Source organism: Cimex lectularius, unplaced genomic scaffold, assembly GCF_000648675.2.
Source record: "Cimex lectularius strain Harlan isolate CLEC.00 unplaced genomic scaffold, Clec_2.1 scaffold44, whole genome shotgun sequence".
Lineage (NCBI taxonomy): Eukaryota > Metazoa > Arthropoda > Insecta > Hemiptera > Cimicidae > Cimex > Cimex lectularius.
This window is the reverse complement of record NW_019392639.1, coordinates 833,305-848,497: the sequence shown is the minus strand read 5'-3', so window position 1 is coordinate 848,497 and position 15,193 is coordinate 833,305. Positions and strand designations below refer to the sequence as shown.

General features: G+C 36.0%; 1 protein-coding gene and 1 non-coding gene across 3 annotated transcripts; both read left to right on the top strand.

Moving 5' to 3' along the window:
• Positions 1-2,694: 2,694 nt before the first annotated feature.
• On the top strand, positions 2,695-9,704 carry LOC106665766 (E3 ubiquitin-protein ligase MARCH2-like). 2 transcript variants are annotated; one of them, XM_014392468.2, is made up of 5 exons: positions 2,695-2,803; positions 5,543-5,841; positions 5,898-6,086; positions 9,194-9,401; positions 9,460-9,704. In XM_014392468.2, the coding sequence occupies exons 2-5, from the start codon at positions 5,579-5,581 to the stop codon at positions 9,655-9,657; spliced, it is 858 nt and encodes a 285-aa protein (XP_014247954.1). In that variant the 5' UTR covers positions 2,695-2,803; positions 5,543-5,578; the 3' UTR covers positions 9,658-9,704. The 2 variants fall into 2 exon arrangements, with proteins under 2 accessions (XP_014247954.1, XP_014247962.1); XM_014392476.1 differs by having other exon boundaries at positions 2,703-2,807.
• A 4,412-nt stretch (positions 9,705-14,116) lies between these two features.
• Trnak-uuu lies at positions 14,117-14,190 on the top strand. Its single transcript has one exon. It is a non-coding gene; the product is annotated as a tRNA-Lys (tRNA).
• The last annotated feature ends 1,003 nt before the right edge of the window (positions 14,191-15,193 follow it).

The window sequence follows — 15,193 nt, the reverse complement described above, 5'->3', positions numbered from 1 at the left end:
TTGAAACCTTTTATCATTCGGAGGGTTATTTTGCGATGGGCTGACTGCAGTTTCTTGGCATGACTTAATGAAAGCGCGGTTCATGCCTTCATCTCAAACAGGACGTATGACAAAATAGGTAGCACAACTCCTGAGCATGTTTTGTGTGTGTATGTGTGTGTGTGGAACTCACACACCCACCAAATTAGGTATTTTAGGGTAAATTGTGTTTAAGAATGAAAGGGGAGAGGCACTGGTGTAATATTAAATACCCAATGACTCCATAAATTTTATCTGTACATTTTGTATAAATGCTTTTTTTAGATTGAATGTGTATGTGTAGGCCTGTGGGTGAATGTAGATTACCCCACGATTTGACAACTGTTTTGAATAACATTTTGATATTTGCAATTATTACAGATTAAACTTTTAAACGAGTCAGTGAAACACAAAGAGAATCAAGATGCTCTTTTTGTTTACACTCATCGCTGGTACTGACAAATTATTACACCCATATATGTAAAAGGTTTTAGGTTGAAAATCGGGGTCTTGTTTTATGGAACACAGATTATTTTTTAATCTAAGACCTAAAACCAACGAAACGTGTGAAAGTGCTACCAATCATTTAGTCCATATGAGGTCAAAAATGATAATGTTTTCTTATGATGTACTTTTTGAGTCATTATTTAATTTATATATTAATTACTGGCTAGAATTATATAGACAAAATTAGGTTTTTCAAGGTGATCATTAGTTCTCAGCAGAATCTAGTTGATGTGGATATTAATATAATAAACTTTCTGCATAATAACAGCTATCGCCCTTGATTGAACCACCGCATTGTAGTTAAAAACCAAACTCTTTGTTCTGAATCAATTCAACTTTGCAATTATTCTAAAAGGATCCAATTTTTATCTAACGCCCTTGATATTTAGTTGGGCGGATTTCGACGCGGAAGAAAAGGAATGTTTACATCTAAGACACGTCTGTTTCTGGCCGGTGATCATGCGGTCGGTAGCGGTCCGGGATAATTTTTCGATTCGGTTTCGGCCCGGCCTAGAAAGTTTTTTTTTTTTGTAAGGGCAGAGTTCATCTTTTTGTTCGCGACAATCTCTGGCTAATCGGAGACCGGGTTTCCAAGGTGAATGCCCGGAAGTAAGCGGATTATCGTTCGAACAGTCAAGATTTCAACGGAGTCTCAATTGAAATGATTACTAGTATCTTCTGGTTGACGAATGGAGACAGAAAAAAGGCTGTTGTGGGATTTGGAGGTCACATTCAATATTTTCTCTTATAATCAGCAAAAATCCACATAAATATAACAAGATACTATATCTTTGACATAAAATCATAATGTATGTATGAATTTTATTGCATATATTTTTTTATTTATAGTTTTTTTTTAATTTGTATTCAATTGCACCTGTTCCATCTAGTCTGCATTCTATCTTAAAATTAATTAGTTTAGGAGAAAAATATATAAAAACTTCAAGGTATTATATAAAACAATAAACGTATTAGAGGCAAGTACATGATGTCTATTTGATATACAAGATCAGCAACGATCAAAAGCTGAATTAATTGTAAACTATTTTAGTTGAGAATGGTACTTAGGCTATCATACACTGACAGGCAAAAAATTCCACCCACTTGTCATATAATTTGAGTTGTATATATTTTTATACATTAATCAAAGTTTCAAGTTTTTTAACGTTTAATAATTCTATTACGTCTAAAAAAGTTAAAAATAAAATGTAAATTGCTAAGAAAAATGAGAAAAAAGACTGACAGATAAATTTTGTTTTAGATTTGTAATTAACATTTCAATATCACGTATTTCCTCCTCTTGCCTTAATCATCTCGAAGACGCCTCGGCATACTTTCTACCAGTCCTGAAATGCCTCTTTGCTGGAGGTTAGCCCATTCTTGACGAAGAGTCCTTTCAAGATCGTGGATTCTATCTGGAAGTGGACGTGCTCTTACTAGTGTTTTGATGGGGTCAATTTAACAAAAACACGTAGGATGTAGAAAACAGTGAATTTATACAATGGAAAAACATATTTTTTATATTCAATCAACACACACGCAAGAATGGCACAATTACGCAGAAAACAAACACTTAGGTAGAAATACTTTGATTGAAAATAAAAAAATATTTTTTTGCATTGTATAAATTCACTTTTTCCACCTCCTACATGTATTTGTTAAATTTAAACAATATTTGTAAATCCCAGGCCCTGAAGATGATCTCAGTAAAGACTGAAACGTTGGCACGATAAAGAAAATGTTTTTTTGAAACCTACACCACACCAGACCGCATCTTACGATTTCTGAATAATAAAAATAAATGAAGTAGAATGAAATAAATTCGTACACATTATATTATAATTCTGATATTTTATAAATGACAAAGAACTCAGCCCTAGATTAATCTGAATGACCAGAAATTTTAATAAATCAGTTATTATTGATGAGAAAGCTTTGAATGCACAAGAAACTTCATATCTTTCATTCACCAAAACAAGATTTTATATCCATGATCCGTAGCCGATTCAATAATATAATTTTCATGTCTTAGCTTATACTTTCTTTTAAGCAGGGACTTTTAAAATTGCCACTGAATCAGATTTTTTTAGGTAGTTCACATATTCTTCTTGTTAGATGTACAGAAGCAACAGAGACGTTATCGATGCCTGTACAAAGAAAATTTATTACTGTAAAAATGTTAAAACACATGTTTTAACGGTGACGGTTTTCTTCATTTATAATCAAAATTCAAAAATGTACACCTTCTAGAATAATTTGACTTAGGTTCATCTCCCCAGTAAGTACGTAAAGATAGTTACTCAAGAACTTAGTACTAGAATTTTTTGAACAGTTTATTAAAGTTTTATCCGTTAAGACGATCCGAAAGTGTTAAAATGGAAAAGTTAAGCTAGTTGTAAACTCGAGCCGAAATGGATATGGTTCACGGTTATCTTTACGGGTTTTCCATTTACAAAAAAGATGGTCGATTGTGACGGAAATAATTCGCTTAACGTTGAAGTTTATATACGAATGGCCAAGAGATACAGCTAACATTTAAAATACATGTTTATCTATATTTTACAAGGGCGACGCCGAGAATTGAACCGAGTACGGGAAACTTGACAGGAGAATCGGACATTCTTATCTCTCTCGGTCAACGCAGTCAATTTTTTAAATGCTTGGCCAATTAATAAAACAAAAGAAAAGAACATGACTCACTAAGAGATCATTTTTTACTTACAAGTTTGCTTAACAAAATATTTCACTCATTGCTATTTCAGTTATGCATTCCTTTACACTCTTCTCCCTTTTTTCTATTTTTTTTTGTTGTAAATTTTTGATCTGCTGACTCTAAATCTATATGACTATACTACCTACCTCTCCCTTTCCATAATACATCTTTCACACTCTTTTTCCTTGTTTTTTTTTTTTTTTTAATTTTTTATATCCTGACTCTAAATCTCTATCACTATATACCTCCCTCTCCATAATAAACCTTTCACACTCTTTCTTTTTTTTTAAAATTTTTTTATCTGCTGACTCTAAATCTCTAAAAAATCTGTCTATATCTGTATATATGTATATATCTGTCTAACTCTTCCTCTCCATAATAAATCTCTCACACTCTTCTTTTTTTATTTTTAAATTTTTTATCTGCTGACTCTAAATCAATATTACTATACTACCTAACTCTCCCTCTCCATAATACATCTTTCACACTCTTCTTCCTTTTTTCTTTTTTTTTAAATTTTTTTATCTCCTGACTTTAAATCTATATTACTATATATCGCCCTCTCCATAATAAATCTTTCACACTCTTGTTACTTTTTTCTTTTTTTTTTAATTTTTTTTTTATCTGCTGACTCTAAATCTCTATTACTATATATCTGTCTATCTCTCCTCTCCATAATAAATCTCTCACACTCTTCTTCTTTTTTTTCTTTTTAATTTTTTTATCTGCTAACTCTAAATCTCTATTACTATATATCTACCTCTCCCTCCGCACAATCAATCTCTCACACTTCTTTTTTTCTGTTTTATTTTTTGGTAAATTTTTTAACTGCTGACTAAATCTATATTACTATATAATATCTCCTCTCCATAGTAAATCTTTTGCACCCTTCTTTCTTGTTTTTCTTTTTTTAAATTTTTTATCTGCTCACGCTAAATCTCTATTACTATATATCTACCTCTGCCTCTCCATAATAAATTTTTCACACTCTTCTTTCTTTTTGTTCTTTTTTTAATTTTTTATCTGCTGACTTTAAATCCCTCACACTCTTCTGGATTTCTTCTGTTTATTATTTTTTGTAAATTTTATCTGCTGACACTAATTCTCTATTAGTATATATATGTCTGTCTCTACCTCTCCATAATAAATCTGTCACACTCTTTTTCCTTTCTTATGTATATTCTCCGCATTCTAATTGACTCACTATCTCTCTCTCTCTCTCTCTTTCTCTCTCTCTCTCTCTCTCTCTCTCTCTCTCTCTCTCTCTCTCTCTCTCTCTTTCTCTCTCTCTCTCCGACCAACCGGGATCACTTGTTGAAATAAATATCGGTTAGAATGTTGTTAATTTATTACCTTACTTATTTTGTATGTTACAAAGTTCTCTCTTGCAATATTAGTCTCTATCTTTCTATTTATCTATATATATATCCATCTTTCTATCTATCTGGCAATCTCATCCGTAATATCTCTTTTTTCACCTTCTCAATCTGTCAGTCGCTCTCCCTCATTTCTCCTCTCGTTCTCTGTCTCAATTTCTCTCACCTTCTATGATTATTTCCCTTAATACTTTTTCATTATCTCACTCTTTTTTAAAGTTGTCAGTTTTTTTAGTCTATTTGTCTTCCCCTCTTCCATGGTAATATTCTCCCACCTCTCTTTTATATTCTCTCAACCTGTCTGTCATTGTCCCACAAACTGTCTCTTATTTCTTGTCTCTTTCTTCGTCTCATTTTCACTTACCTTCTCTGACTTAATCCCTCACTACTTTCTCATTCTCTCCCTCTATTTTTAAGAGTTTTTTAAAGTCTATTTATCTTCCTCTCTTCCATAGTAATTCTCTTTCTATCTCTCTCTCTCTCTCATTCTCTCTATCTATCTATTTGTCTATCTATCTATCTACCTCTCTATTCCTCGTCTCTTCGTTTGTCTCATTTTCTCTCACTCTATAACTCAGTCATTCTTTCACAGTCTTCTTGTTTTCTGGCTCTTCTGCTCACTCTAATGCACTCAATATTGCATCTTCCTCTGACCTATTTCTCTTAACCTGTCTGCTACTCTACCTCTTTCCCTCCTTGATATTTTCTTACTGTCTTTCACCCTCTGGCTTTGTTTACCTAACTCATTCATTTTATCACCTAACTCTCTCCCATTTCTATTCTTAATTCTTTACTCCCAATCTACCTTCCATACTCCTCTCACTCTCTTTCTTAATTTGTTGTTCAATTTGTTGTTTTCGTTTGTCGTTGTAGAATATTTCATAAATGAAAAAGCTGGAAAATTTACTTAGGCAATTTATTCTGTTAGATACCGCTCGTCAGCCAGGTCTCATCGGAGCATGGGATGGCGCAGGATGCTGGAATCGCACGGTCGCAAGGTCTCCGGGACGAAGGTTTCGGGGACCCGTCCAGCGGCGAGCTCGACGTGCAGGTAGAAGACTTTGGAGAAGACGATACTATTTCCCAAAAAAGTTTCTACTCTTGCAAGTTCGACAACAAGTCATGCCAGACATTCACGGATTGTAAGAAGGTCGTGCCATCAATGCTCACGCACTCCGATGAGATATTTCCAATGTACAGCGCGTGGGAGTGTAAAACGGATTTGAGGTGAGGAGGGTAGGCGTTCTCGCAGTGACTTCCGACTTGACGTTCTTTATTTTCAGGTTGTTTCCGAGCGAATGCTGCAGAATTTGCCACGAACAGGAAGACGTCGAGTCTTTCATATCACCATGCTACTGCAGGGGAACGATGCTGCGCGTCCACAAGAGCTGCTTGGAAGCGTGGCTTGCGGAGAGTGACAGCCGCCACTGTGAGCTCTGTGGATTCGTCTTCAACTGCGTTCGCATACCCAAGTAAGTCTCCTGTTAACAAAAATCGGATTGACCCTTTCCAAAAACAACCCCGTTCAAATTACTAAGAGTTCATTCAAATTTGGAAACACTTTCTATATCAAAACAAAATACTGCTTGCAATTTTATAAATTTAATCTAAAAAAGCTCCGTTTTAAAACATATGTCGATGTGATCCAAGGCCGACTTCAAAAACTGATTCTTCTTGATATTTAGAAATAGAGAGGTAGTTTTTTTAATTTTTAAGTATATTGCAATGTCTGTTTATACAGCAAAACTAATTGCGATAGATAGCGCTCTCGATTACATACGCAAATTGGGTGATTCTAAATTTTGTATCCTCACAGACTGTCGAAGCATTGTAGAAAGGATAAATAACATTACCCCAGAATATAAATGCAGAAACTATATTTTTGCCCAAATCTGTAGGAAAATGCTTGAGGAAAAAAATCATGGGAAAAAGGGTGGCATTGTGTTGGGTGAAAGGGCATGTAGGCTTATGGCAAAATGAAACGGTGGACGCACTTGCAAAGGAGGCGGCAATATCAGGTCCAACCCTTGACATTAAAATTCCTAAAGATGACGGGAAAAACTTTTTGGAAAAGTTTTGTAGAAATCTGTGGCAAGAAAAATACAACGCATCAAATGTTGGCAATTATTACAGGTCATTGTTCCCTTAGCTCAAGAAAAAACTATGGTTTTCGGAAGGCGATAGCCCAGAAGGAATGTCAAAGGAGTTCTATTCTACTATTTTTAGACTGAAGACAAATCATGGCCTATGGGGTAGCTACAAGAAAAGAATCGGTTTGGCATCGTCTCCGAACTGCCCCACTCGCGATTGTCCTTCAAATCCTTCCCACATAATTTTTGAATGTCCAGAATACGAAAATGAAAGAGACAAACTGCTAAAAAATCTGAGCAAAGTCCCAAACATTTCCAAACTAATAAATTTAGAATCTGTCCTAATAAGCAAAAATCCATCAGCTTTCAACATAATCTATGGATTTCTAAAGTCGATAAACTTTTCTTTTTGATTATCTTCAACCATGAAAATTTAGAAGATGAGAAGATGATGGAGCTGAATGAGTGGGGACCTGGTCCTGGTCAGCCGATCCCGCTCGACAGTAAAATGAAAATAGAAAACTTCATGGGTAATATGCCAGCGTAAACCCCCCCCCCCAAAAAAAAAGCAAAAAAAAACATAATAATAATTGATCGGTTGGACCTTAGAGAGTAGACTTTTTCTTTTAGTATATTTATTTTATAATCAAATATATTGCAATACTCAAAAAAAAAGTATATTGCTAGAGTGTCACTCTTGTGTAAAATATGGATATATTATACATAAATAAATGAATTGTAACTCTGTGAAATTGTGGTATCCGATCAATCTGAAACTTCCAATAAACTCGATGGTCTTAGCTTGTTAGACGCTTTGTGACTTTTTGGCATCTGAAGTGGTACCTTGTAATCAATGTATTCATGCAATTGACAAACCGTGGTCGTTTCTTTCATCCTGCTCTCCTTTTTCTCTGGCTTGGTTTGTCAGACGCGTTTTGGTGTTTATGATAGTATTTCAACGAAATTATATGAACCCTAGTAGTGTTGGTGTTTTTGAAGAACGCCATTTGTAAATATGCCAGGTGATGTTTAACTAGCAGTGATGGGTCGCCGAGTCAACGCCTTAATCTTTACTGCTTAATGCAGGTGTGAAACCAATTCTTATTATTTTTAAGAGGTAGCTGCAGCTCTCCCAGTCCGCCAAAGTTTATCCAAAAACGACGGGACTGATGTAAAACTCCTGCTTATTGTACCGTGTACCATAGCAGCGTGTGGTGTATTATATGGTCGTCACCAGGCATCACCACGATTTCAAAAAACCTTTTTGTCTTTCAATCAACAGCTGAATATGCAACACCCTTCTATTAAATCCTCAACCGGGGAGCAAGCAGCTATCAGAAGCCACAAGGCTCGCACTCGCCGATCGTCTACACGACTCATTTTTTCTCGAGGTTGCAGCGGCGATTTTGGCCGAAGGTCGTGGGTTCCAATTCTGCACGTTACACTGACTTTTTCGTACCAACACCTTAGATAAAAAGAATAATTAAATGAAATAATATGGCCAATTATGAACGTAAAACATATATGGATTAATAAATCAATAAAGATGATTCGAACTGCGTCATATTCATGATCAATATTTAATTGGCATTTTCTTCATTGATCATTTGACTATTCAACAGATTGACTGCATTTGATCAAACTTGTCACAATTATTAACCTCTGGTATCTTTAACTTATAGCAAAATTTGGTTAAAATTTGCCTTGCTTAAAAGTGTGTTGCTTTGTCGCCTGAATAATGTACGCTGGTCACGACTGAGACCATTCAAACTTTCTTCGATATCTCGCTAAATTATTGACCGAAATTGTTTAAAATTTATATATTTGCCTTGAACACGGGTCCGAATATAATCAAGATTGGCCAAAGGGTTGAAGGAGCCGGAGAACACAGTACGATATATTTATACTACAAAGCAACACACTTTTAAGCATGACCGATTTCAATCAAACTTCACTCATGTATAAAGCACTTCTCGTTTGAAAAACCGGACAAATTTCGAGAGATTTTTTATGATACAAAGCATAAACTTCAAGTCTCACGATTGTACACGACCTGCAGACCAGCTTCCCGCAATACCGATATTAGAACATGGCATTATAGTTTATGAAGCTGGATGTGGATGTTGATATGCGAGTCCGTATACACATGCTGAATCTGCATTGGGTGTTTTATATATGCGGACAAGGTTGAACAGATCACAACAAAATATCTCAGTATGGGAAATCGTCTTATCAGTTTTAAATTATGCGGGGAACTAGACTGAGTAATTAACATAACGAAAGTTGTCTGCAGGCATTATTCTAGACACAAATATTTGTTCAACCTATTATAATATACCTTATATAAAGAAATTCACATTTGCACTCTACTGAGTCATGTTGTCGAAATCTATTTTAAGTGTTTTCATAAAGCAGCATAATAGGAGAGTGTAATATATCTGATATTGATTTCTATCAAATCATTATAATTGATTGACGGATTTATTTAGGTACAACCTGGTAGAATCGTTAGTAGCCTGGTTTTCCAATTCGGAATGCGACAGAGAAAGAAAGTTGCTGCTTTGCGATGTGTTCGTTATGGCTGGGCTCTCTCCAGTAATAGTCATATTCACATTCGTAGCCCTGAAACTCGTCGGTTCCGACATAGCCCTCGCTAACCAGGAAGACGAGAACGGCGAGGAGCATATGGAAAGCCACGTAAATATCTAAATATTTTATTAGTTCTTAGCAGATTTTTATTGTTCTATATCGTTAGATGACGCTGTTTGCATTGACCATAATGCTGCAGAGCGCGCTTTTGGGGATACTCTTCCTCGTCGACCTGAGTTTTGTATCATGGCTGCTCATGAGATGCGACCTGCACCTGAAAAACTGGTACAAATGGTACAGGAAGAAAAGCACGGTGATTTTACTGGACTTGCAAGGACCTAATGCGAATCGAAATTCAACTTAAAAATATACCTCATGGCAATTTTAAAATAAACAACAGAAATAAATTAATGCCGGGTGTTCTTTTTGGGTGTAAAATATTATCGATTTTCTGCCGGACTTTGGAAAGGTAGAAAAGAGGAAAGAGTTTTGATTCGGACGTCCTACGCCATTCACCGCATATATTATCGATTATGGTTCCCATATCGAATAAAAAAACCCTCAGAGTATCAGACTATAAAAAGCTGGTATAAATTTTACTGGGACATCTCTTTTAAATAACAGTTTCGGCAAAATGAAACATTTACATTAATTTATTCATCTTGTCGTCAATAAGGCCGGCATTATTTAAGTTTTATCGGCCTATAAAGACTATTTTTTTACTTAATTTTTTTTATCTCTTAATACCACGACAAAATAAACATCATTATTTCGAAGTGAAACTCCGGGGGATGATAATAAAACCGTTTACGGCCTAAGGACGGCTAACAGTCGGAAATGAAAGGTCGACGTGGAAGCGTTTCGTTCAGATTCCTTCATAGGTCGTTGAACAAGTTTGATTCTTTCCGGTGATAAATAATCAACTTCAATGGCACCTGGTTTCAAATAAAGCAATACTTCAAAAATTATGATTAATGCTATTTGTAGAGTTTTTTCCAGTTCCAAGGATCGATGATTATGCCATTTTAAGTGGATGATCTTATCCTTTTATGACAAATACGGATTCTGGATAATTAGTATGTTACAGCCTTTAATTGGTTCAATTCGTCTATATCTTTGATCAATGCAATCGGTTAAATTATAAGTTTTTTTACAAGCTCTGACAAGTTTTTTTTATGATAGAAAGCATAAACATATGGATAAACAAGACAAAAAATAAACTAATGGTTCCTTTTTTTAATTTATTAATAGAGCAACAATCTGCATGAAACTCAATAAATTATATAGATAACAAGATAATTCAAATTTAAAAAAAGTCTTCGAGTCGAAAAGCTATCCAGTAATAGCACTCCTAAATTGGAAATAATCACTCAATTAATCGCATTCTCTGAGAGCAGGTCACGAGGCCACTGCCGTTACAGACTTCGTAGAGGATTGCCGGGAAGACATCGGGAGGAAAGCAGTTGGTAATAAAGATACAAGGAAGCAGGGTTTGTGATCTTCAGGCACTGCAGCCTTTTTGCTTATTGTACCTTCCTAATTTCTTAGTTCAGTGCAATAAACTCAATCGTTCTTCTTAGAAGTATCAGGTCATTGACTGTCGTTGCTATAATTTCATTCCCTAAGTTTTTTCGTATGTTAGGTTAAATCTCCATTGAGCTGTTGCTTCGCATTCGAAGATGATATGAGTGGCTGTTTCCTCTTCCTCATTACATAATCTGCAGATGGGATCATCGTTATATATGCCCATGTTGTAGATGTTTTCTCAGATGGCAGTGACCCGTCAGTAGTCCTATGACTCCTCTCGTATGGTGTGGTATGGTGATAAGGATACTAGGAAGCAGGGTTTGTACTCCCCAGGCACTGCAGCCTTCTGGCTTATTGTACCTTCCTAGTTCCTTAGTTCAGCGCAATAGACTCTATCCTTCTCATTAGAAGTATCAGGTCATTGACTGTCGCTGCTACAATTTCATTCCCTAGATTTTTTCGTATGTGAGGTTGATTCTTCATTGAGCTGTTGCTTCGCAGTCGAAGATGACATGGGTGTGCTTTTCCTCCTCCTCATTAAATAATCTGCAGATGGGATCATCTTTGTTTATGCTCGTGTTGTGTAGATATTTTCTCAGATGCTAGTGGCCGGTTAGTAGTACCACTCCTCTGAGTTTAGCCCTATCTATTTGCAGTAATTTTTGCCAGTCTTGGTGCGGGTCGTTTCATCATAAGTTTTCTGTGTCTACCGCCGCTAAGTTTATCCACTTCTCCTTTTGTTTTGTTTGTATCCATTCTGCGATGGAGGATTCCATATTTCTTTTTGTTTTCCCAAGGATAGGTTCAAGTATGGTCTTGTAGATCCTTCTCTGGTCAAACTGTCTGATTTCTCGTTACCAAAATTCCTCTGTGCCCTGGCAGGAAAGCAGTTAGTTGCACGGGAGGTCAGAGTGAGATTGGAGGTTAGTGTAGAATTTTTACTGGATTTTACAACTCCTTTTAAAAAGGGAAGATTTACGTCATAATGGTTGATGTGGTTAAAAACATAGAACGGGGCGTTGACAATGGACCTAAAAATTCCTGATTGTAATGTCTGGATTCCGTGGAGATCTGAGGGTTTGGTTGTACCTCATAGTTCTATGTCGTTTGTCCATAATAGTTTCCAATCAGTATGGAGTTGTATATAAGTATTTTGTTGTCATGGGAGAGTTTAAATCTGTTGTTTAAGTAGTATTTTAAGTAATCAGTATCGTCGGTTCAGTTGTATCCTTTTACCGTCTTGTAATGGAATTTTAGATAAATCCCTAGGTAGCTCATAACGTTTGTGGGAGAGACATGATGTATAATAGATTAGTGATGAGACAGAGGGTTATTAAAAACATTATGTTTTGGGACTTTGTGATGTTTATATTGATTCGCAATTTTTTGAACCATTGTTCTATAGAATATGAACGGAATGTCTGGAGGGTTCGGTGTTAGGGATAGAATGACAGTGTCATCAGCGTTTGTTAGGCCAGGGGTGGCGGGACGGTACGTACGCCAGCAGATTATACTGTGAACATCAGCGGACCGAGAACACTACCCTGAGTGACTCCTCTGTCCCAGGGTAAGGATCCCCCATGCTCTTAAGTGCAAGTCGGTCAGGTAGGATTTAAGAAGGAGGTTGGGTGCAGACGGTAGGATGCCCTTGAATTTCTAGAGCAAACCAAGCTGCCTTGAAGAAAAACTCTCCGCATTCTTTCTTTTCGAGGGAGAATGCGATGATGTCGACAGTAGTTGAACGGTAGAACGATAACGCCTAAATTCAAATTGATGGAGATGGCCGGGAATTATTTTAGATGGGGTGTATTTGTTTATAAAGGAGTTTTTCAAGTAATTTACCAGGAATTATAAATACCAGTAAATTGATTGGACGGAAGGAATTCTGAAGGTTGTGGTTTGTTGGGTTTAGCGATGGTTAGGAAAACTACGGCTTTTTGGGGATTTTTCTAAGGATGGAAAGAGTAAAAAGATATTACATCTCCTTGATAAAATTCATTATGTCCCATCTACAATAATATAAAAATATTTAAAAATTGGCAAAAAGGAGGGAAAATTTGAAAGGTTGAAGGTTGAAATGGGGAGTTGGTGCCCGAGTGGATCGAAGTCACGATAGCTCAAGTGGTAGAGCAGCGGCGTATTTAGCCGAAGGTCGTGGGTTCGAACCCCGCTCGTGACACTAGCTTTTTAATTTCAATCAAACCTTACGTAAAAAGATTAATTAATAAAAAATATTACAGATTAAACTTTGAATCTGTTATCAAACTAGAATTCTAGTAGAAATTACACTCATGAATGACTTTTACTCTCTTCGGGATATTTATGCTTTCCATATTTTGCAAAAGTCATTTAAAGGTTTATTATTATAAACATTTAAATTGAGCGCAGAATTGCGTTCATGACCTGTATTATGCGTAGAATTTAAAATGAGAATTCTTTTGGTACGTTGGTTGTTTTTTTTTCTCCAGCGCAAATTTATCAACTAAGATCTTATCGAAATTGCCTTACGTAGGATGAATAAAACACGTCCTTATAGAGAAAGTTGTTTATATTTTGTATTTCGCTGATCCTCACGCAAGGCCGGGTTTTTTTTGCGAGAGGTTAAACCTTATGGATGAGCGAGGACGATTGGAGACTTACCTCCCTCAATTAACACTTAATAAGGATCCGCTCTTCCTGTTTCCGCTTGAATCGGCGAGCCGGAATGTTTTCGGAAATGCTATTCTATTGGTAACCCAATGTGTTTTTTTTTCTTTTTTTTTTTTCTTAGAGAAGGTTAATTTTATCATCATGCTTTAAAGTTAAACGACTTGAATTTATAAACAAATCCATTCGCTGTTTTGGTATGCGGGCTAATTAACCTAAGTTTTGGTGGTTTCATCCTGGTTCGTCTATTTTGTGTGTCAAACGTGTTTCGCCATTTTATAATCATCAGTGGACATACTGACACGACAAAACAAAAGAACAAAAGGTGAAACTCATTTGCGGGCCAGTGTGATCAGAAATTACCAAAATACATTAAAAAGCAAATCGGAAATCTATGGAAAGATTTCATACTTAAATTTAATTAAAGCTACCGGATTAGCTTAATGTTTATTTCAATTAGTTATTCGCAATGTAAATTCTTGGTTGAGATGAAAAAGTGAGCGTCACGAGCTGGATTCGAACCGACGACTTTCGGCTCAAAACGCGCTCCTCTAATCGCTTGAGCTATCGTGACTTGAAAAATGGCAAAAAAGAAGGAAAATTTGAAAGGTTGTAGGTTGAGACGGGAGTAGATGCCCGAGTGGATCGAAGTCACGATAGCTCAAGTGGTAAGAGCAGAGGTGTTTTGAACCGAAGGTCGCGGGTTCGAATCCCGCTCGTGACACCAACTTTTTCATCTCAACCAAGACCTTACATTAAAACTTTCTATAAAGTTAGTCTCGTTTTAAGATCTCAACTATTAAGTAAGCTGAACAGGAGGAAAATAGTACAAAATAGCAGGAGATAGTTGAATTACTAATGAATTATTAATAATGTCCACTTTACATCTGAGCGTCTGATAGCAAAAGCACACAGAACCGCTATGATCGAGGTTCATCAAGTTGTAATTTAATCAATTTGAGAGCTGCAAAAATATCGCAAAATTGATCATAAGTAAAGTAAAATATTTTCCCATTAACAAAATCATTTTTCAGTGATTATAAAGTATATTGCAGGTAGAATCAACCAATTAATTTGCATATAAATAACCACGGGTTTAAATATATAAAATGATTTGATCGGAAGTTTGACCTAACCATCCTTAACCAGCCGAAAGTCGTCGGTTCGAATCCCGCTCGTGTCGCTCACTTTTTCATCTCAACCAAGACTTTACAAAAAGAATAATTAATAGAAATAACTAATTTGTCAATTAGACCAGTAAACATAAATGGATTAATAATTAATGTTGACCTTTAAATCAGCTTGATGTTATTTTTTAATTGCTCCTACTGTTAAATAGGAAGGTGGCAGAGTTGTAAAACCATAGGCTCTGCCGGGATTCGAACCCAGGAAATAAGTCAGCCAAAGTGACCGCGTACCGAGTGTTAGAACGTCCGTCTCGATTTTGCCACGTCGGCGGTTCTGAGTTCGAATCCCGGCTGAGCTTATGGCTTTTTAATTGATAATAGTATGAAAAATGTTTTGTAAAGTGATTTGACCCCTCATCCGCGATACCCAACCGATAGTCGGACGTTAAGTCTTGTTTATGACATGAAAGTGCCACCTCCTGAATATGACTTAAAGTTCATGTTGTGGTTGTCAAGGTACAGCTGAGAAAAAAAAATAAGGCAAAACACAACCTGAAATTTTTTGATTCTGTGAGCTAGCTCATTCCCAGATCTGCTTGC